Source organism: Dendrobates tinctorius, unplaced genomic scaffold, assembly GCF_039654945.1.
Source record: "Dendrobates tinctorius isolate UK_male_01 unplaced genomic scaffold, ASM3965494v1 ptg000034l, whole genome shotgun sequence".
NCBI classification, from domain to species: domain Eukaryota; kingdom Metazoa; phylum Chordata; class Amphibia; order Anura; family Dendrobatidae; genus Dendrobates; species Dendrobates tinctorius.
Window position 1 is genome coordinate 3,107,339 of NW_027361702.1, and position 25,205 is coordinate 3,132,543.

The 25,205-nt window shown below is 40.6% G+C and overlaps 1 protein-coding gene across 1 annotated transcript in view; it reads right to left on the bottom strand.

Annotated features, from left to right (window-relative positions):
- LOC141087485 (uncharacterized) overlaps positions 1 to 25,205 on the bottom strand; it is a 244,337-nt gene that overhangs the window by 64,826 nt on the left and 154,306 nt on the right. Inside the window, exons 5-6 of the mRNA XM_073573036.1 lie at positions 20,910 to 20,951; positions 20,027 to 20,111 (exon numbers count right to left, since the gene is read on the bottom strand). Of these exons, the coding sequence (XP_073429137.1) occupies positions 20,027 to 20,111; positions 20,910 to 20,951 (127 nt within the window). The remainder of the gene's footprint in view (positions 1 to 20,026; positions 20,112 to 20,909; positions 20,952 to 25,205) is intronic.

Sequence of the window (25,205 nt, forward strand, 5' to 3'; positions counted from 1 at the left end):
GGGGCACTATACAATATATGTACAGATGTATCAGGGCACTATACAATATATGTATAGAAGTATCGGGGCACTATACAATATATGTACAGATGTATCGGGGCACTATACAATATATGCACAAAAGTATCGGGGCACAATACAATATATGTACAGAAGTATCGGGGCACTATACAATATATGTACAGAAGTATCGGGGCACTATAAAATATATGTACAGAAGTCTCGGTGCACTATACAATATGTGTACAGAAGACTCGGTGCACTATACAATATATGCACAAAAGTATTGGGGCACTATACAATATATGTACAGATGGATTGGGGCACTATACAATATATGAATAGACGTATCGGGGCACTATACAATATATATACAGATGGATTTGGCACTATACAATATATGTACAGAAGAATTGGGGCACTATACAATATATGTACAGAAGTCTCGGTGCACTATACAATATATGCACAAAAGTATTGGGGCACTATACAATATATGTACAGATGTATCAGGGCACTATACAATATATGTACAGAAGTATCGGGGCACTATACAATATATGTACAGAAGTATCGGGGCACTATACAATATATGTACAGAAGTCTCGGTGCACTATACAATATATGTACAGAAGTCTCGGTGCACTATACAATATATGTACAGAAGTCTCGGTGCACTATACAATATATGCACAAAAGTATTGGGGCACTATACAATATATGTACAGATGGATTGGGGCACTACACAATATAAGAATAGACGTATCGGGGCACTATACAATTTATATACAGATGGATTGGGGCACTATACAATATATGTACACAAGTATCGGGGCACTATACAATATATGTACAGAAGTCTCGGTGCACTATACAATATATGCACAAAAGTATTGGGGCACTATACAATATATGTACAGATGTATCAGGGCACTATACAATATATGTATAGAAGTATCGGGGCACTATACAATATATGTACAGATGTATCGGGGCACTATACAATATATGCACAAAAGTATCGGGGCACAATACAATATATGTACAGAAGTATCGGGGCACTATACAATATATGTACAGAAGTATTGGGGCACTATAAAATATATGTACAGAAGTCTCGGTGCACTATACAATATGTGTACAGAAGACTCGGTGCACTATACAATATATGCACAAAAGTATTGGGGCACTATACAATATATGTACAGATGGATTGGGGCACTATACAATATATGAATAGACGTATCGGGGCACTATACAATATATATACAGATGGATTTGGCACTATACAATATATGTACAGAAGTATTGGGGCACTATACAATATATGTACAGAAGTCTCGGTGCACTATACAATATATGCACAAAAGTATTGGGGCACTATACAATATATGTAAAGATGTATCAGGGCACTATACAATATATGTATAGAAGTATCGGGGCACTATACAATATATGTACAGAAGTATCGGGGCACTATACAATATATGTACAGAAGTCTCGGTGCACTATACAATATATGTACAGAGGTAGCGGGGCACTATACAATATATGTACAGAAGTATCGGGGCACTATACAATATGTGTAAAGAAGTATCGGGACACTATACAATATATGTGCAGAAGTCTCGGTGCACTATACAATATATGTACAGATGTATCGGGGCACTATACAAAATATGTACAGAAGTATCGAGGCACCATATAATATATGTACAGAAGTATTGGGGCACTATACAATATATGTACAGAAGTCTCTGTGCACTATACAATATATGTACAGAAGTATCGGGGCACTCAAAAAACATACTGATGGGGAATCTAGATTGTGAGCCCCATGTGTGCAAACTGTAAAGCGCTGCGGAATATGTTAGCGCTATATAAATATTATTATTATTATATATGTACAGACGTGTTGGGGCACTATACAATATATGTAGAGAAGTATCGAGGCACTATACAATATATGTACAGATGTATCGGGGCACTATATAATATATGTACAGAAGTATTGGGGGCACTATAGAAATTCAAATTCAAATAAGCTTTATTGGCAGGACTAAATTCACCTTAGTTTTGCCAAAGCAAGTGTACAGAAGGGAATGGGGATATGGACTGTAGGGATGTTGGGTAGGGGCTGTAGGAAAGGTGGATGGGGCAGATCCAGGATGAGGCTATAGAAGTCAATATACAATATATGTACAGAAGTCTCGGTGCACTATACAATATATGTACAGAAGTCTCGGTGCACTATACAATATATGTACAGATGGATCGGGGCACTATACAATATATGTACAGAAGTATCGGGGCACTATAAAATATATGTACAGACGTATCGGGGCACTATACAATATATGTACAGAAGTATCGGGGCACTATACAATATATGTACAGAAGTCTCGGTGCACTATACAATATATGTACAGAGGTAGCGGGGCACTATACAATATATGTACAGAAGTATCGGGGCACTATACAATATGTGTAAAGAAGTATCGGGACACTATACAATATATGTGCAGAAGTCTCGGTGCACTATACAATATACAGTATGTACAGAAGTATCGGGGCACTATACAAAATATGTACAGAAGTATCGAGGCACTATACAATATATGTACAGAAGTATCGGGGCACTATACAATATATGTACAGAAGTCTCGGTGCACTATACAATATATGTACAGAAGTCTCGGTGCACTATACAATATATGTACAGAAGTATCGGGGCACTATTCAATATATGTACAGAAGTATCGGGGCACTATACAATATATGTACAGAAGTCTCGGTGCACTATACAATATATGTACAGAGGTAGCGGGGTACTATACAATATATGTACAGAAGTATCGGGGCACTATACAAAATATGTACAGAAGTCTCGGGGCACTATACAATATATGTACAGAAGTATCGGGGCACTAAACAATATATGTACAGAGGTAGCGGGGCACTATACAATATATGTACAGAAGTATCGGGGCACTATAAAATATATGTACAGAAGAATCGGGGCACTATACAATATATGTACAGAAGTCTTGGTACACTATACAATATACATACAGAAGTATAGGGGCACTATACAATTTATGTACAGAAGTATAGGGGCACTATACAATATATGTACAAAAGTATCGGGGCACTATGCAATATATATACAGATGTATCGGGGCACTATACAATATATGTACAAAAGTGTTGGTGCACTATACAATATATGTACAGAAGTATCGGGGCACTATACAATATACGTACAGAAGTATCGGGGCACTATGCAATATATATACAGATGTATAGGGGCACTATACAATATATGTACAGATGTATCGGGGCACTATACAATATATGTACAGAAGTATCGGGGCACTATACAATATATGTACAGATGTATCGGGGAACTATACAATATATGTACAGAAGTATCGGGGCACTATACAATATATGTACAGATGTATCGGGGCACTATACAATACATGTACAGAAGTATCGAGGCACTATACAATATATGTACAGAAGTATCGGGCACTATACAATATATGTACAGATGTATCGGGGCACTATACAATATATGTACAGATGTATCGGGGCACTATACAATATATGTACAGAGGTATCGGGGCACTATACAATATATGTACAGAAGTATCAGGGCACTATACAATATATGTATAGAAGTATCCAGGCACTATACAATATACGTACACATGTATCGGGGCACTATAAAATATATGTACAGAGGTATCGGGGCACTATACAATATATGTACAGAAGTATCGGGGCACTATACAATATATGTACAGAAGTATCGAGGCACTATAAAATATATGTACAGAAGTATCGGGGCACTATGCAATATATGTACAGATGTATCGGGGCACTATGCAATATATGTACAGAAGTATCGGGGCACTATACAATATATGTACAGATGTATCGGGGCACTATACAATACATGTACAGAAGTATCGGTACACTATACAATATACGTACAGAAGTATATGGGCACTATACAATTTATGTACAGAAGTATAAGGGCACTATACAATATATGTACAGAAGTATCGGGGCACTATGCAATATATATACAGATGTATCGGGGCACTATACAATATATGTACAAAAGTGTTGGTGCACTATACAATATATGTAGAGAAGTATAGGGGCACTATACAATATACGTACAGAAGTATCGGGGCACTATGCAATATATATACAGATGTATCGGGGCACTATACAATATATGCACAAAAGTGTTGGTGCACTATACAATACATGTATAGAAATATCAGCGCTCTATACAATATATGTACAGATGTATCGGGGCACTATACAATATATGTACAGAAGTATCGGGGCACTATACAACATATGTACAGATGTATCGGGGCACTATACAATATATGTACAGAAGTATCGGGGCACTATACAATATATGTACAGAAGTATCGGGGAACTTCACAATATATGTACAGAAGTATCGGGGCTCTATAAAATATATGTACAGATGTATCGGTGCACTATACAATATATGTACAGAGGTAGCGGGGCACTATACAATATATGTGCAGAAGTATCGGGGCACTATACAATATATGTACAGAAGTATAGGGGCACTATACAATATATGTACAGAAGTCTCGGTGCACTATACAATATATGTGCAGAAGTATCGGGGCACTACACAATATATTTACAGAAGAATCGGGGCACTATAAAATATATGTACAGAAGTATCGGGGCACTATACAATATCTGTACAGATGTAACAGGGCACTATACAATATATGTACAGAAGAATAGGGGCACTATACAATATATGTACAGAATTATCGGGGCACTATACAATATATGTACAGATGTATCGGGGCACTATACAATATATGTACAGAAGTATCGGGGCACTATACAATATATGTACAGAGGTATCGGAGCGCTATACAATATATGTACAGAAGTATCGGGGCACTATACAATATATGTACAGATGTATCGGGGCACTATACAATATATGTACAGAAGTATCGGGGCACTATACAATATATGTACAGAAGTATCGGGCACTATACAATATATGTACAGATGTATCGGGGCACTATACAATATATGTACAGATGTATCGGGGCACTATACAATATATGTACAGAGGTATCGGGGCACTATACAATATATGTACAGAAGTATCGGGGCACTATACAATATATGTACAGAAGTATAAGGGCACTATACAATATATGTATAGAAGTATCCAGGCACCATACAATATATGTACACATGTATCGAGGCACTATAAAATATATGTACAGAGGTATCGGGGCACTATACAATATATGTACAGAAGAATCGGGGCACCATACAATATATGTACAGAAGTATCGAGGCACTATAAAATATATGTACAGAAGTATCGGGGCACTATACAATATATGTACAGAAGTATCGGGGCACTATACAATATATGTACAGATGTATCGGGGCACTATACAATACATGTACAGAAGTATCGGGGCACTATACAATATATGTACAGATGTATCAGGGCACTATACAATATATGTACAGATGTATCGGGGCACTATACAATATATGTACAGAGGTATCGGGGCACTATACAATATATGTACAGAAGTATCGGGGCACTATACAATATATGTACAGAAGTATCGGGGCACTATACAATAAATATACAGAAGTATCGGGGCACTATACAATATATGTACAGAAGTATCGAGGCACTATACAATATATGTACAGAAGTATCGGGGCACTATACAATATATGTACAGAAGTATCGGGGCACTATGCAATATATATACAGAAGTATCGGAGCACTATACAATATATGTACAGATGTATCGGGGCACTATGCAATATATGTACAGAAGTATCAGGGCACTATACAATATATGTACAGATGTATCGGGGCACTATACAATATATGTACAGAGGTATCGGGACACTATACAATTTATGTACAGAAGTATCGGGGCACTATACAATATATGTACAGATGTATCGGGGCACAAGATTCAAGATTCAAAGAAGCTTTATTGGCAGTACTAAATACACATTAGCTTTGCCAAAGCAAGTGTACAGAAGGGAATAGGGAAAGGGACTGTAGGGATGTTGGGAAGGGGCTCTAGGAAAGGTGGATGGGGCAGATCCAGGATGGGGCTATAAAAGTCCATGTTTACAGAAGTATCGGGGCACTATACAACATATGTACAGAAGTATCGGGGCACTATACAATATATTTACAGAAGTATCAGGGCACTATACAATATATTTACTGAAGTATCGGGGCACAATACAATATATGTACAGAAGTATCGGGGCACTATACAATATATTTACAGAAGTATCAGGGCACTATACAATATATTTAATGAAGTATCGGGGCACAATACAATATATGTACAGAAGTATCGGTGCACTACAGAATATATGTACAGATGTATCGGGGCACTATACAATATATGTACAGAAGTATCAGGGCACTATACAATATATTTACAGAATTATCAGGACACTATACATTATACAGGTATGTATAGAAGTATCCGGGCACTATACAATATATGTACAGCTGAATCGGGGCACTATACAATATATGTACAGAAGTCTCGGTGCACTATACAATATATGTACAGAAGTATCGGGGCACTATACAATATATGTACAGATGTATCGGGGCACTATACAATATATGTACAGAGGTATCGGGGCACTATAAAATATATGTACAGAGGTATCGGTGCACTATACAATATATGTACAGAAGTATCAGGGCACTATACAATATATGTATAGAAGTATCCGGGCACTATACAATATATGTACAGATGTATCGGGGCACTATACAATATATGTACAGAAGTATCGGGGCACTATACAATATATGTACAGATGTATCGGGGCACTATACAATATATGTACAGAGGTATCGGGGCACTATAAAATATATGTACAGAGGTATCGGTGCACTATACAATATATGTACAGAAGTATCAGGGCACTATACAATATATGTATAGAAGTATCCGGGCACTATACAATATATGTACAGATGTATCGGGGCACTATACAATATATGTACAGAAGTCTCGGTGCACTATACAATATATGTGCAGAAGTATCGGGGCACTACACAATATATTTACAGAAGAATCGGGGCACTATAAAATATATGTACAGAAGTATCGGGGCACTATACAATATATGTACAGATGTAACGGGGCACTATACAATATATGTACAGAAGTATCGGGGCACTATACAATATATGTACAGAAGAATAGGGGCACTATACAATATATGTACAGAATTATCGGGGCACTATACAATATATGTACAGATGTATCGGGGCACTATACAATATATGTACAGAAGTATCGGGGCACTATACAATATATGTACAGAGGTATCGGAGCGCTATACAATATATGTACAGAAGTATCGGGGCACTATACAATATATGTACAGATGTATCGGGGCACTATACAATATATGTACAGAAGTATCGGGGCACTATACAATATATGTACAGAAGTATCGGGCACTATACAATATATGTACAGATGTATCGGGGCACTATACAATATACTGTATGTACAGATGTATCGGGGCACTATACAATATATGTACAGAGGTATCGGGGCACTATACAATATATGTACAGAAGTATCGGGGCACTATACAATATATGTACAGAAGTATCAGGGCACTATACAATATATGTATAGAAGTATCCAGGCACTATACAATATATGTACACATGTATCGGGGCACTATAAAATATATGTACAGAGGTATCGGGGCACTATACAATATATGTACAGAAGTATCGGGGCACTATACAATATATGTACAGAAGTATCGAGGCACTATAAAATATATGTACAGAAGTATCGGGGCACTATACAATATATGTACAGATGTATCGGGGCACTATGCAATATATGTACAGAAGTATCGGGGCACTATACAATATATGTACAGATGTATCGGGGCACTATACAATACATGTACAGAAGTATCGGGGCACTATACAATATATGTACAGATGTATCAGGGCACTATACAATATATGTACAGATGTATCGGGGCACTATACAATATATGTACAGAGGTATCGGGGCACTATACAATATATGTACAGAAGTATCAGGGCACTATACAATATATGTACAGAAGTATCGGGGCACTATACAATAAATATACAGAAGTATCGGGGCACTATACAATATATGTACAGAAGTATCGAGGCACTATACAATATATGTACAGAAGTATCGGGGCACTATACAATATATGTACAGAAGTATCGGGGCACTATGCAATATATATACAGAAGTATCGGAGCACTATACAATATATGTACAGATGTATCGGGGCACTATGCAATATATGTACAGAAGTATCAGGGCACTATACAATATATGTACAGAGGTATCGGGACACTATACAATTTATGTACAGAAGTATCGGGGCACTATACAATATATGTACAGATGTATAGGGGCACAAGATTCAAGATTCAAAGAAGCTTTATTGGCAGTACTAAATACACATTAGTTTTGCCAAAGCAAGTGTACAGAAGGGAATAGGGAAAGGGACTGTAGGGATGTTGGGAAGGGGCTCTAGGAAAGGTGGATGGGGCAGATCCAGGATGGGGCTATAAAAGTCCATGTTTACAGAAGTATCGGGGCACTATACAACATATGTACAGAAGTATCGGGGCACTATACAATATATTTACAGAAGTATCAGGGCACTATACAATATATTTACTGAAGTATCGGGGCACAATACAATATATGTACAGAAGTATCGGGGCACTACAGAATATATGTACAGATATATCGGGGCACTATACAATATATGTACAGAAGTATCAGGGCACTATACAATATATTTACAGAATTATCAGGACACTATACATTATACAGGTATGTATAGAAGTATCCGGGCACTATACAATATATGTACAGAAGTCTCGGTGCACTATACAATATATGTACAGAAGTCTCGGTGCACTATACAATATATGTACAGAAGTATCGGTGCACTATACAATATATGTACAGAAATATCAGGGCACTATACAATATATGTATAGAAGTATCCGGGCACTATACAATATATGTACAGATGTATCGGGGCACTATACAATATATATGTACAGAAGTATCGGGGCACAATATAATATATGCACAGATGTATCAGGGCACTATACAATATATGTACAGAGGTATCGGGGCACTATAAAATATATGTACAGAATTATCGGGGTACTATACAATATATGTACAGAGGTATCGGGGCACTATACAATATATGTACAGAGGTATCGGGGCACTATACAATATATGTACAGATGTAACGGGGCACTATACAATATATGTACAGAAGTATCGGGGCACTATACAATATATGTACAGATGTATCGGGGCACTATGCAATATATGTACAGAAGTATCGGGGCACTATACAATATATGTACAGATGTATCGGGGCACTATACAATATATGTACAGAGGTATCGGGACACTATACAATTTATGTACAGAAGTATCGGGACACTATACAATATATGTACAGATGTATCGGGGCACAAGATTCAAGATTCAAAGAAGCTTTATTGGCAGGACTAAATACATATTAGTTTTGCCAAAGCAAGTGTACAGAAGGGAATAGGGAAAGGGACTGTAGGGATGTTGGGAAGGGGCTCTAGGAAAGGTGGAAGGGGCAGATCCAGGATGGGGCTATAAAAGTCCATGTTTACGGAAGTATCGGGGCACTATACAATATATGTACAGCTGAATCGGGGCACTATACAATATATGTACAGAAGTCTCTGTGCACTATACAATATATGTACAGAAGTCTCGGTGCACTATACAATATATGTACAGAAGTATCGGGGCACTATACAATATATGTACAGATGTATCGGGGCACTCTACAATATATGTACAGAGGTATCGGGGCACTATAAAATATATGTACAGAGGTATCGGTGCACTATACAATATATGTACAGAAGTATCAGGGCACTATACAATATATGTATAGAAGTATCCGGGCACTATACAATATATGTACAGATGTATCGGGGCACTATACAATATATGTACAGAAGTATCGGGGCACTATACAATATATATGTACAGAAGTATCGGGGCACTATACAATATATGTACAGATGTATCGGGGCACAAGATTCAAGATTCAAAGAAGCTTTATTGGCAGGAATAAATACACATTGGTTTTGCCAAAGCAAGTGTACAGAAGGGAATAGGGAAAGGGACTGTAGGGATGTTGGGAAGGGGCTCTAGGAAAGGTGGATGGGGCAGATCCAGGATGGGGCTATAAAAGTCCATGTTTACAGAAGTATCGGGGCACTATACAACATATGTACAGAAGTATCGGGGCACTATACAATATATTTACAGAAGTATCAGGGCACTATACAATATATTTACTGAAGTATCGGGGCACAATACAATATATGTACAGAAGTATCGGGGCACTATACAATATATTTACAGAAGTATCAGGGCACTATACAATATATTTACTGAAGTATCGGGGCACAATACAATATATTTACAGAATTATCAGGACACTATACATTATACAGGTATGTATAGAAGTATCCGGGCACTATACAATATACAGTATGTACAGCTGAATCGGGGCACTATACAATATATGTACAGAAGTCTCGGTGCACTATACAATATATGTACAGAAGTCTCGGTGCACTATACAATATATGTACAGAAGTATCGGGGCACTATACAATATATGTACAGATGTATCGGGGCACTATACAATATATGTACAGAAGTATCGGCGCACTATATAATATATGTACAGATGTATTGGGGCACTATACAATATATGTACAGAAGTATCAAGGCACTATACAATATATTTAAAGAAGTATCGGGGCACTATACATTATACAGGTATGTATAGAAGTATCAGGGCACTATACAATATATGTACAGATGTATCGGGGCACTATACAATATATGTACAGAAGTATCGGGGCACTATAGAATATATGTACAGAAGTATCGGGGCACTATACAATATATGTACAGAAGTATCGGGGCACTATACAATATATGTACAGATGGATCGGGGCACTATACAATATATGTAAAGAAGTATCGGGGCACTATACAATATATGTACAGAAGTATCGGGGCACTATACAATATATGTACAGAAGTATCGGGGCACTATGCAATATATGTACAGAAGTCTCGGTGCACTATACAATATATATACAGAAGTCTCGGTGCACTATACAATATATGTACAGAAGTCTCGGTGCACTATACAATATATGTACAGAAGTCTCGGTGCACTATACAATATATGTACAGAAGTCTCGGTGCACTATACAATATATGTACAGAAGTATCGGGGCACTATACAATATATGTACAGAAGTCTCGGTGCACTATACAATATATGTACAGAAGTATCGGGGCACTATACAATATATGTACAGAAGTGTCGGTGCACTATACAATATATGTACAGAAGTATCAAGGCACTATACAATATATGTACAGAAGTCTCGGTGCACTATACAATATATGTACAGAAGTCTCGGTACACTATACAATATATGTACAGATGTATCGGGGCACTATACAATATATGTACAGAAGTCTCGGTGCACTATACAATATATGTACAGAAGTCTCGGTGCACTATACAATATATGTACAGAAATATCGGGGCACTATACAATATATGTACAGAAGTCTCGGTGCACTATACAATATATGTACAGATGTATCGGGGCACTATACAATATATGTACAGAAGTCTCGGTGCACTATACAATATATGTACAGAAGTATCGGGGCACTATACAATATATGTACAGATGTATCGGGGCACTATACAATATATGTACAGAAGTCTCGGTGCACTATACAATATATGTACAGAAGTCTCGGTGCACTATACAATATATGTACAGAAGTATCGGGGCACTATACAATATATGTACAGAAGTCTCGGGGCACTATACAATGTATGTACAGATGTATCGGGGCACTATACAATATATGTACAGAAGTCTCGGTGCACTATACAATATATGTACAGAAGTCTCGGTGCACTATACAATATATGTACAGAAGTATCGGGGCACTATACAATATATGTACAGAAGTCTCGGTGCACTATACAATATATGTACAGAATTATCAAGGCACTATACAATATATGTACAGAAGTCTCGGTGCACTATACAATATATGTACAGAAGTCTCGGTGCACTATACAATATATGTACAGATGTATCGGGGCACTATACAATATATGTACAGAAGTCTCGGTGCACTATACAATATATGTACAGAAGTCTCGGTGCACTATACAATATATGTACAGAAGTATCGGGGCACTATACAATATATGTACAGAAGTCTCGGTGCACTATACAATATATGTACAGATGTATCGGGGCACTATACAATATATGTACAGAAGTCTCGGTGCACTATACAATATATGTACAGAAGTATCGGGGCACTATACAATATATGTACAGAAGTATCGGGGCACTATACAATATATGTACAGATGTATCGGGGCACTATACAATATATGTACAGAAGTCTCGGTGCACTATACAATATATGTACAGAAGTCTCGGTGCACTATACAATATATGTACAGAAGTATCGGTGCACTATAAAATATATGTACAGAAGTCTCGGTGCACTATACAATATACAGTCATATGTAAAAGTTTGGGCACCCCTATTAATGTTAACCTTTTTTCTTTATAACAATTTTGGTTTTTGCAACAGGTATTTCAGTTTCATATATCTAATAACTGATGGACTCAGTTATATTTCTGGATTCAAATGAGGTTTATTGTACTAACAGAAAATGTGCAATCTGCATTTAAACAAAATTTGACCGGTGCAAAAGTATGGGCACCCTTATCATTTTCTTGATTTGAACACTCCTAACTACTTTTTACTGACTTCCTGAAGCACTAAATTGGTTTTGTAACCTCATTGAGCTTTGAACTTCATAGCCAGGTGTATCAAATCATGAGAAAATGTATTTAAAGTGGCCACTTGCAAGTAGTTCTCCTATTTGATTCTCCTATGAAGAGTGTCATCATGGGCTCCTCAAAACAACTCTCAAATAATCTGAAAACAAAGATTATTCAACATAGCTTTTCAGGGGAAGGATACAAAATGTTGTCTCAGAGATTTAACCTGTCAGTTTCCACTGTGAGGAACATAGTAAGGAATTGGAAGAACACAGGTACAGTTCTTGTTAAGCCCAGAAGTGGCAGGCCAAGAAAAATATCAGAAAGGCAGAGAAGAAGAATGGTGAGAACAGTCAAGGACAATCCACAGACCACCTCCAAAGACCTGCAGCATCATCTTGCTGCAGATGGTGTCACTGTGCATCGGTCAACAATACAGCGCACTTTGCACAAGGAGAAGCTGTATGGGAGAGTGATGCGAAAGAAGCCGTTTCTGCAAGCACGCCACAAACAGAGTCGCCTGAGGTATGCAAAAGCACATTTGGACAAGCCAGTTACATTTTGGAAGAAGGTCCTGTGAACTGATGAAACAAAGATTGAGTTGTTTGGTCATACAAAAAGGCGTTATGCATGCGCTGTATTGTTGACCGATGCACAGTGACACCATCTGCAGCAAGATGAGGCTGCAGGTCTTTGGAGGTGGTCTGTGGATTGTCCTTGACTGTTCTCACCATTCTTCTTCTCTGCCTTTCTGATAGTTTTCTTGGCCTGCCACTTCTGGGCTTAACAAGAACTGTACCTGTGTTCTTCCATTTCCTTACTATGTTCCTCACAGTGGAAACTGACAGGTTAAATCTCTGAGACAACTTTTTGTATCCTTCCCCTGAAAAGCTATGTTGAATAATCTTTGTTTTCAGATCATTTGACAGTTGTTTTGAGGAGCCCATGATGCCACTCTTCATAGGAGAATCAAATAGGAGAACTACTTGCAAGTGGCCACTTTAAATACCTTTTCTCATGATTTGATACACCTGGCTATGAAGTTCAAAGCTCAATGAGGTTACAAAACCAATTTAGTGCTTCAGGAAGTCAGTAAAAAGTAGTTAGGAGTGTTCAAATCAAGAAAATGATAAGGGTGCCCATACTTTTGCACCGGTCAAATTTTGTTTAAATGCAGATTGCACATTTTCTGTTAGTACAATAAACCTCATTTGAATCCAGAAATATAACTGAGTCCATCAGTTATTAGATATATGAAACTGAAATAGCTGTTGCAAAAACCAAAATTGTTATAAAGAAAAAAGGTTAACATTAATAGGGGTGCCCAAACTTTTACATATGACTGTATGTACAGATGGATCGGGGCACTATACAATATATGTACAGAAGTATCGGGGCACTATAGAATATATGTACAGACGTATCGTGGCACTATACAATATATGTACAGACGTATCGGGGCACTATACAATATATGTACAGACGTATCGGGGCACTATACAATATATGTACAGACGTATCGGGGCACTATACAATATATGTACAGACGTATCGGGGCACTATGCAATATATGTACAGACGTATCGGGGCACTGTACAATATATGTACAGACGTATCGGGGCACTATACAATATATGTACAGAATATGAGGAAGTGACCGGTGTCACATGTAGGGGTCGCTGTGTGTTCCTCCCAGAATGCGGACGGAGCCCTATTAGACCAGCAGGATGCCTGTAAGTAACAGGGCAAAATTAAAGTAAACGTTGACCTGGTCAAGCTATTTGGCCTGGGCATTGTTCAGGAAAAGTAGCTATAGGCTTTTATTTTTTTAAACTAACTGCAAGAAGGAAGTGGGGCCGGTCCGTTTCCTCCAGGTCGGGTCCTCCAGGCCACAGATTCCAGCTTCAGAGTGCATTGCGGTCACAGGTGTGGTTGTGATTGCAATGCAGAATAAAAATAAGTATAGGTCTTGGACATGCTAGTGTCCAAGTCAGGTTTAGGGAAAACCTGCCCTGGATTTTGGTGTTTTGAAACAGACGTGAACCTGCTTTCATCTGCGAAGAGCACAGGGCGCCAGTGGTGAAATTGCCAATCTTGGTGATTTGGCGTCCAGCAAGGTGTTGGGCTGTGAGCACAATCCACATCTGTGGACGTCGGCCACTCAGACCATCCTCATGGAGTCGGCTTCTAATTGTTTGTGCAGACACATGCACATTTGTGGCCTGCTGGAGGTCATTTTGCAGGGCTCTGGCAGTGCTCCTCCTGTTCCTCCTTGCACAAAGGCTGAGGTAGAAGTCCTGCTGCTGGGTTGTTACCCTCCTATGGCCCCTCCACGTCTCCTGGTATACTGGCCTGTCTCCTGGTAACGCCTCCAGCCTCTGGACACTACGCTGTCAGACACAGCAAACCTTCTTGCCACGGCTCGCATTGATGTGCCATCCTGGATGAGCTGCACTTCCTGAGCCATTTGTGTGGGTTGTAGAGTCTGTCTCATGCTACCACGAGTGTGAAAGCACAACCAACATTCAAAAGTGACCAAAACATCAGTCAGAAAGCATTGGTACTGAGATGTGGTCTGTGGTACCCACCTGCAGAACCACTCCTGTTATGAATGAGTCACCGTAGGAGGCAAAAACAGAAATACTAGCTAAGTCCAGAAAACCAGAGAAGTTGGCAGCTATCGGATTGCAGACCCCTGAACCTAACAACAACAACTAGCAGTAGCCATGGGGGGTTCCTACGGTGCCCTAGACCCCTCGATCACAACCCATCTGTTGTCTATTTCATTTGCACAACAGCATGTGAAATTGATTGTCAAACAGTGTTGCTTCCCAAGTGGACAGTTTGATTTCACAGAAGTTTGATTTACTTGGAGTTATATTCTGTTGTTTAAGTGTTCCCTTTATTTTTTGAGCAGTGTGTGTATATGTATATATATATATATATATATATATATATATATATATATATATATTAGCTATGAACTCGTTCTACGCCCGGGTGGTGAGCATTTTTGTTGGTATGTGGTATCCCATACTGGTATGTGCTGCCCCCTCCTATCCTGGTGTGCATGGCACCCTTCATCCCTATCCTGGTATGCATGGTACCCTCACCCACCCCCCCAATACTGGTAAGCATGGCACCCTATTCCTCATCCTGGTATGCATGGCCCCCTCACCCCCCAATCCTGGTATGCATGGTCCCCTCACCCCCCTTTCGTGGTATGCATGGTCCCCTCACCCCCCTTTTGTAGTATGCGTGGTCCCCTCACCCCCCTATCCTTGTATGCATGGTCCCCTCACCCTCAATCCTGGTATGCATGGTCCCCTCACCCCCTATCCTGGTATGCATGCTACCTCTCACCCCCCATCCAGATATGTATGGTCCCCCTCACCACTATTAAATTGCACACATACAAAAAAAAAACATTTATACTCCCCTTTCTTTCCTGTGCTCCAGCGCTGTCACGTTCTGCTGGAGGTCGGGGGAGGAGTCTGACGCCAGAGTACGCGCATGCCCATAGCGCTGTCTGGCTCCATATTGCTGAAGACACACTGCCAATGTGTCTTCAGTAAGATGGCGCCGGATCGCGCTATGCGCATGCGCGATTCCGGCCGCACTCCTGCTCCGGTCTCCATCCGAAGAGAAGCGCCGCGGCATCGCTCCTCCCAGTCAGGTAAGTATGTAAGTATGGCGCCGGAAATAGCGGTATGCAGTGTGTACGCGTACCGCCATCTCCGATGCCATACATACTCCTCACCGCTGGATGCCTCATTCTGTCTGGAGCCAGACTGCGCAGGTGCGTCTTGCTTGCGCAGTCTATAAAGGTTTCAGACAGAGTGACGCTTAGCCCGTTATATTATAGATATACTGTATATATGCATGTATTCTATGTGTATATATCTACTCTATTCTAACCTGTCAGTGTGATTTTACTGTACAGCGCATATGAATTACCAGCTTTTCTTCTATATCTCTCTCTCTGTCTATGTAATATAAATACATATATATTTCAAAGGACACCGATGCGTATAAATTGGACAGCACTCACATGGTCCGAGTGCTGTGTGATTTTTTTCTTGCACCAATTGACTTCTATTGCAGGATGCAATCCATTTTCTGATGACAATCGCCGCATGCTGCGATTTTTTTCCAGTCCGATCATGATCCGATCCGAGCTGGAAAAAGAACGCAGATGAAGACAGAATCATAGAACAAAATTGGTCCGAATTAAATCCAATTTTTTATCAGATTGCATTCGTCCGATTTCATCGCAAGTGGGAATGAGCCCTTAAGCATGAAGGCAACTTCTGCGTCCGGTACAAGGTGTGCACTAACACTGGCATTTTTTTTTTATTTCTTTAGATCATTTTTATATGTTGACCATTTAGGCTGTGTTCACCCACAGCGTTTTTTTCGCGGATTTGCCAAAAAATCCGCTTAAAAAACGCTTAAAAGAAGCTTCCCATTCATTTTAATGCATTTTGCACTTTTTGTGCATATTCATGCGTTTTTTCCGAGAAAAAAACGCTTCACGGTAAAAAACGCAGCATGCTCATTAATTTCGCTGATTTTTCCTAATTTCTGGCTATTTCTATGTGCCTGGGGCAAAACCGCGCATTGTTTGCGCGGAAAACGCTCAGAAAAAAACGCACGGTTTCTGGGAAGGAGTCCGGTTTTTATGCAGAAATTTTCTGCATACGTGTGCACATAGCCTTCGGCTACTTTCACACATCAGTTTTTTGCCGTCAGGCAGGATCCAGCTATTTTTAGAAAAACCGGATCCGGCAAAATCAGGCGCCGGATCAGTTTTTCTCTCATTGAATGGTATTAGTGCCGGATCACGCCGCATTGCCTTCCGTTTCTTCCGGTTTTTGCCGGATACGGCAAAAATTTTGATTCCGGCATCTGGAAAAAACGTCTCTAGTAACGTTTTTTGTCTGCGGCGAAAAACCGGACAGCGCCGGTTCCAACGCTTCCGGCCTTTTGCCACAATGAAAGTCTATGGGCGCCGGAATGCGCTGGATCCGGAAAAAGACGGATCCGGCCACCGGATACGTTTTTTTTAAGTCTGCGCATGCTCAGATCCAATTGGCCAGCCCCCAGGAAACAGATATAACCTGCTGGACGGATCCGGCAGAAAAACGGATCCGTTCTCCAAAATTTACACCGGATCCGGTTTTTCTAAAAATAGCCGGATCCTGCCTGACGGCAAAAACCTGATGTGTGAAAGTAGCCTTAGGCCGGGGTCACACTGGCAAGGAATACGGGAGAGTGATAGGCGCAAAAAGCACGCATTAGACACGGACCAATGATTCTCTATGGGGTCACTCGCACCAGCCGTATATTTCTCCTCAGTATCCTACGCTCCGTGCCACTCGCAGCATGCTGCGATTGTCAGCGTACTACGCCCATAATACGCCAATGCAAGTCTATGGGTGCGCAAAAAATACGGATTACACACGGACCACACATGTGACCTGCGAGAAATACGCACCCGGTGTCTTTTAGCAAAGCCGGCAATTCAGTGCACGATACAGTAAACTCACACTGACAGGTTTAATAAAGAAATGAAAGAATAGATATAGACACATAGAATACATATATATATATATATATATATATATATATGTATTCTATGTGTCTATATCTATTCTTTCATTTCTTTATTAAAACTGTCATAGGGCTCCATTATATGTCCATTTTGCAAGCCTGCGAGAAAATCTCACCATACGGATGCCATACGGATTACAAACGGATGCTGACATGCGCAAAATACGCGACCACACCTTGCTTACGGATGACATACGGAGCACTGTTTAGGGGTCTGTCATCCGTATTACGCATGTAAAATACTGACCGTATTTTGCGCAGGTTAGTGTGACTCCAGCCTTAGAGAAAGCATCCAAAAGAAAAAGTCATGTCAGTCGTAGAGTGTACTATTATGTCTATGTTCTCTTCACTAGTTGTATGAACATTAAAAAAGTGAAAGTTGTGGTTTATAAAATAGAAATGATTTGTTCTAGGACAGATGCAGAACACCGCATTATCGGTCTGAGTGGTTTGCGCTTGGACCAATGTTATTCTATGGGGTCGTGCACATTTCAGATCATTCCTTGGTCAGGAAATCGCTATATGCCTGAGTGTGATTCGACATTTGGATGATAGCCGGCCATGCCAGTCAATGAGCCTGTGGAAACCATCGGCTTCACTCGGATGGCATCTGAGTGTAGCCTAATTTCCGCAGCCTCACAGAATGGTGAAGGTGAAGACATTTTTTTTCCTCCATATTCTCCTCATCTGAGAGAATGAAGCCTTTGCGATCACAGTCTGATTGGATGAGAGACTCTATGGCGATGTCTGCACCAGTCCTTAAAGAAACTAAAATGACTACAGATCGGTAGCATTGTTTGGTGCGACATTTGTATTGGTGGAATATCTGACATGCCTCGCACTTTATGCAAATGTACCGTACTACATGCATCACTGAGAAATCTCCGAATAAGGCGCAATTCACAAGGCATTGATTTTCCTCGTAGTGATTTTCCTCATCAGGGCTTTATAGGTTTGATAAGAGTTTTATCAGTTTTTCTTGGATGAAAAAACAAACTTATGATAAAGGTTTCTCTTCTCAGGCTTCACCTATCAAACAATCCATGAAGAACAAGCAGCACTTGGATGGCATCTGAATGCTGCCCGTTTTCTTTGACGAGTCCATAGACTCGCATTGATTCGCTTTGATCCGACACTCGGATCAGTATAGGAAAAGTCTCTGTGTTTCTGTGCAGATCACTCAGTCCACGGACAAAATTGGACATGTAAACTACCCCATAAACTATCATATGTACAGGTACCACCCATGAAGAGTCCGATACATGACAGCACATGTACGAGAGATGGTGATGTGTATGAGCCCCAACACAAACGATTTCCACATCTAGGAATAATCTATCATGACCGACATAGACAATCTCTACTCACAGACATGAACTCGTCTGCATCCAGGTACAAAACACTAATGGGGATTCTCCTGGAATATTCCTCTTTCTTCATCTCATTAATATGCCTGGAAATAAAACATGCACATCATAACGAGAATTATCAGTTATTTAAAGGGAACCCGTCAGCCGGCTGTTACTACGTCACCTGAGAGCAGCGTAACGTAGAGCAAAAGGCCCTGATTCCAAAGATCTGTCACTTTTTTTACTGGGTGCAAAAGTTGTGATACAATCGGTTTTTAGATGAAGATACAGTAGAGCTCAGAAAGCTGACACTGCCCCACACCACAGCTTTATATAGTGACAGTAGGCTGCTAATCACTGCTGGAATCAGAGTTGGACCAGGATGTACGTAAGCTGTAGTCCTGTAGTGATAATCTGCTGCTGATAAAGCACTCATTGTACTGAAACAGCACACAGCCTAATAAGTTACAAATCACTGGAATCAGAGTCTCATCCCCTAACTCCTGCCCTCAGATTACAGAGCAAAAATCTACTGACAGATTCCCTTTAATTAGCAATTATCAAATAAAAATATAAGAAAATTATATCAATTTGAAATCCACCGAACAGCCGCTTCATCTCCCCTCAACTTCTGACAGTGGAAGGTGGGCATTAAATGTTGGAAGTCCTGACACAGTCTACTCTAATGTCCACCTTACTAATCTGATACAACATATTGGTATAAAATAAACTCATCCATGGTAAACCTGCTGCCATCATTACTGGTGTCGACCACCAGATATATATCTCAAAAAAGAACACAGTTAAAGCAGGAAAGTGATCTATGTCTATGATGCACCCAATAAATGGAGCATCGTTGTTCCTCCTGGTGATGAAAGAGTTAGGATGGAGTTTGCTCTTACCAGCGCAGCGCTGACAGCCACTTCTCCTTCGTCTCGGAGGAACTACAACAGAAAACAATGCAGTGCGACATGAAACCACTGCGGTCTCTACCACATTCCCAGTCGTGACCCGGTTCCTTCCTCCCATCCACAACACAAGCAGATGCCCTTCCTGAGGCTATTCTCAGCCCTGTCCAGTCTGCGTTTCCTTCTCCTGATGTCAATCTTACTTCTTGCCAAGTTTCTTTTTCTATTTATCTTCATTGACCTGAACATTGTGTTTTATTCCTTTATTCTCTACATAGAGGAGGATCGCCCTATAAATACAATGTGCTGTTTATTAATGGAGCGGATAAGACAGTCCTGCGATGCAAGACGTCCTGGAGTCAGGTGTATATACTATATACACATACAGTGGGTACGGAAAGTATTCAGACCTCTTTACATTTTTCACTGTTTGTTTCATTGCAGCCATTTGGTAAATTCAAAAAAGTTCATTTTTTTCTCACTAATGTACACACTGCACCTCATCTTGACTGAAAAAAAAACAGAAATGTAGAAATTTTTGCAAACTTATTAAAAAAGAAAAGCTGAAATATCACATGGTCATAAGTATTCAGCCGCTTTGCTCAGTATTGAGTAGAAGCACCTTTTGAGCTAGTACAGCCATGAGTCTTCTTGGGAATGATGCAACAAGTTTTTCACACCTGGATTTGGGGATCCTCTTCCATTCTTCCTTGCAGATCCTCTCCCGTTCCGTCAGGTTGGATGGTGAACGTTGGTGAACAGCCATTTTCAGGCATCCCCATAGATGCTCAATTGGATTTAGGTCAGGGCTCTGGCTGGGCCAGTCAAGAATGGTAACAGAGTTGTTCTGAAGCCACTCCTTTGTTATTTTAGCTGTGTGCTTAGGGTCATTGTCTTGTTGGAAGGTGAACCTTCGGCCAAGTCTGAGGTCCAGAGCACTCTGGAAGAGGTTTTCATCCAGGATATCTCTGTACTTGGCCGCATTCATGTTTCCTTCAATTGCAACCAATTGTCCTGTCCATGAAGCTGAAAAACACCCCCATAGCATGATGCTGCCACCACCATGTTTCACTGTTGGGATTGTATTGGGCAGGTGATGAGCAGTGCCTGGTTTTCTCCACACATACCACTTAGAATTATCACCAAAATGTTCTATCTTCGTCTCATCAGACCAGAGAACCTTATTTTTCATAGTCTGGGAATCCTTCATGTGTTTTTAGCAAACTCTATGAGGGCTTTCATGTCTTGCACTGAGGAGAGTGTTATGAATGGGTCACCGAGGAGGAGAGCAAGCCCAAGCTAAGCCACAGAAAACCAGAGGGGTTGGTAACTAAGCAGATTGCAGACCCCTGATCCTATCCACACAACTAGCAGTAGCCATGGCGCGTACCTACGATGATCCTAGACGCCACGGCACAGCCGGAGAGCTAACTAAGCCTAAAGCAAGAAAGGGGAAATCTAAACTGCCTCAGAGCAGACCCCAAAGGAATAGATAGCCCCCAAACATATATTGTCGGTGAGACAAGGTGAAAACACAAACGCAGGCAGGAAAATAGACTGCGCAAATGATGGGGCCCACACTGACTAGACAAGACAGGAAAGGAAAGATGCTGTCTGCAATCACGCAAAAAACCCTGCTAAAAGTCCAACACGTCTGATGCAAAAAACACTGAAGTCGCACGACTTCGCCCACTATATCAGCACTCTGGTATATTCTGAAAGCAGAGCAAAAAGAGGCCAATCTAATAAGGGCAAAAACAACCTGGCACAAGCAGTAACATATGGATGGTGATTCAGCACAGCCTGTTGTGAGTTCATTTTCCCCTTCACCATTGAGGTCTGATGAACTCCCTCTTCTGGTGAAGGAAGGTAGTGAGGCTGATTACCAAGCACATACCTGGGCAGGATGATGATGACTGGGTGACGGGGATTACTGACTGGATATAAGTCAGCCGACGCCCTTCTGCCTTGCTGGTGATCTCTCTGAGGGATTCTAGGAGACCAGTCTGATTCCTGCTCCTCAAAAGCTAAGTTTTCTGCTCTACTTTTTGCATTTGTGTTTTGGTTTGATTTTGCATTGTTTTCCTTGATTTCTGCCATTCCCTTATGGGGTGAGCTGAATTCCTTTTTGCTCTGTCTTCAGAAAATACCTGAGTACTGATATAGTTTTTTTGAAGCCTAGCGTCTTCAGGGCTTTTTTCTTTAACAGCTGTTGGCTCTTGTTTTGATAGGGTTTTGGCAGATTACAGACAGCAGCTTTTCTATCCTGTCCTATCTAGTTAGCTTGGGCCCCATCATTTGCTCAGCCTATCTTTCTATCTGTGTGAGTGTTTTTTCATCTTGCTTCACCATCATTATATGTTGGGGCTGCCTATTGCTTTGGGGTCTGCTCTGGGGCAGTTTAGATTTCCCTTTCTGTCTTTAGGCTATGTAGTTCTCCGGCTGTGATCGAGGGGTCTAGGGCACCGTAGGAACCCCCCACGGCTACTGCTAGTTGTTGTTGATAGGTTCAGGGGTCTGCAATCCGATAGCTGCCAACTTCTCTGGTTTTCTGGACTTAGCTAGTATTTCTGTTTTTGCCTCCTACGGTGACTCATTCATAACAGAATCACCAGCCATAACGCAGATCCTAGGGTACTCAATAGCAGGAAAGAATTGTTAAAAAAAAAAAAAATTGTATATTTTTTCCTCTATATCTCTGAGGCCTTAGGGGGAATTTTTTTTCTCTCAATGGAGATAAAGCAATTGTCTGATCGTGTGGAGCAGCTCGCTGCGGAAGTGCGGGGAATTTCCGCCTACCTTGCTCATTCACATGCTGCTGAACCAAAGATCCCTACTCCTGATGTGTTTTTTGGGGATCGGTCTAAATTTTTGAATTTCAAAAATAATTGTAAATTATTTTTGCCTTGAAGCCTAACTTGTCAGGGAGCTCCGCGCAGCAGGTTAAAATTGTGATCTCTTTGCTGCGTGGCGATCCCCAGGATTGGGCGTTTTCTTTGAAACCAGATGATCCTATTCTGACTAATGTGAATGCATTTTTTCAAGCCTTGGGGTTGTTGTATGACGAACCTAATGCTATTGATCAGGCTTTTTGGTGTTGCATAATTTGCATGATACCATTGTTCTGGGGTTTCCCTGGTTGCAAATTCATAATCCAGTTTTGGATTGGAAATCTGTGTCTGTGGTGAGTTGGGGTTGTCGGTGTGCCCTTAGTGAGGCTCCGGTTTTTTCCACCTCTCCTCAGTCGCATGATGTTCCTGACTATTTGGCGGATTTTTATGATGTATTTAGTGAGTCCTCCTGGAACTCTTCCAGAGCACGTCTCAAATCGGGCGAGATGGCAGAAAGAACTACCCCTTCGCCTAAGATGGTAGCAGGCTTGGTCACCACAGGAGAATCAGCAAAGAAGCTCCTAGAGAGAGCGTCAGCCTTGACATTCTTAGTGCCAGGAAGAAAAGAGACCACAAAATCAAAACGTGTAAAAAACAAGGCCCACCTAGCCTGTCTAGGGTTCAAGCGTTTGGCCGACTCCAGGTAAATCAAATTCTTGTGGTCAGTGAGGACCACAACTTGATGTTTAGCTCCCTCCAACCAATGTCTCCACTCCTCAAATGCCCATTTCATGGCCAACAGTTCCCGATTCCCCACATCATAGTTACGTTCAGATGGAGAGAACTTTCGGGAAAAGAAAGCACAGGGATTCATTTTAGCTGTTACAGGATCCTTTTGGGACAAAACAGCTCCTGCACCAATCTCAGAAGCGTCCACCTCTACCTGGAACGGGAGTGAGACATCAGGTTGCCGCAATACCGGGGCTGAAGTGAATCTTCGCTTCAGCTCCTGAAAGGAAGAAACAGCCTCCGGAGACCAATTCAACACATCAGCACCCTTCCTAGTCAAATCCGTCAATGGCTTGGCAATACTAGAAAATTTTGCTATAAATTTCCGATAAAAATTAGCAAAACCCAAAAACTTCTGGAGGGCCTTCAAAGAAGTGGGCTGAACCCAATCATAAATGGCCTGTACCTTGGCCGGGTCCATTTTAATAGTTGAGGGAGACAAAATAAATCCCAAAAATGAAACCCTCTGTACCCCAAAAAGGCATTTCGATCCCTTGACATACAGGGAATTCTCCCTCAAAATCCGGAACACAATCCGAACATGTTCCACATGAGAGTCCCAATTCTTGGAGAAGATCAAAATATCATCCAGATAGATAATCAAAAATTTATCCACAAAGTCTCGGAATATATCGTTCATGAAGCACTGGAAGACAGAAGGGGCATTAGT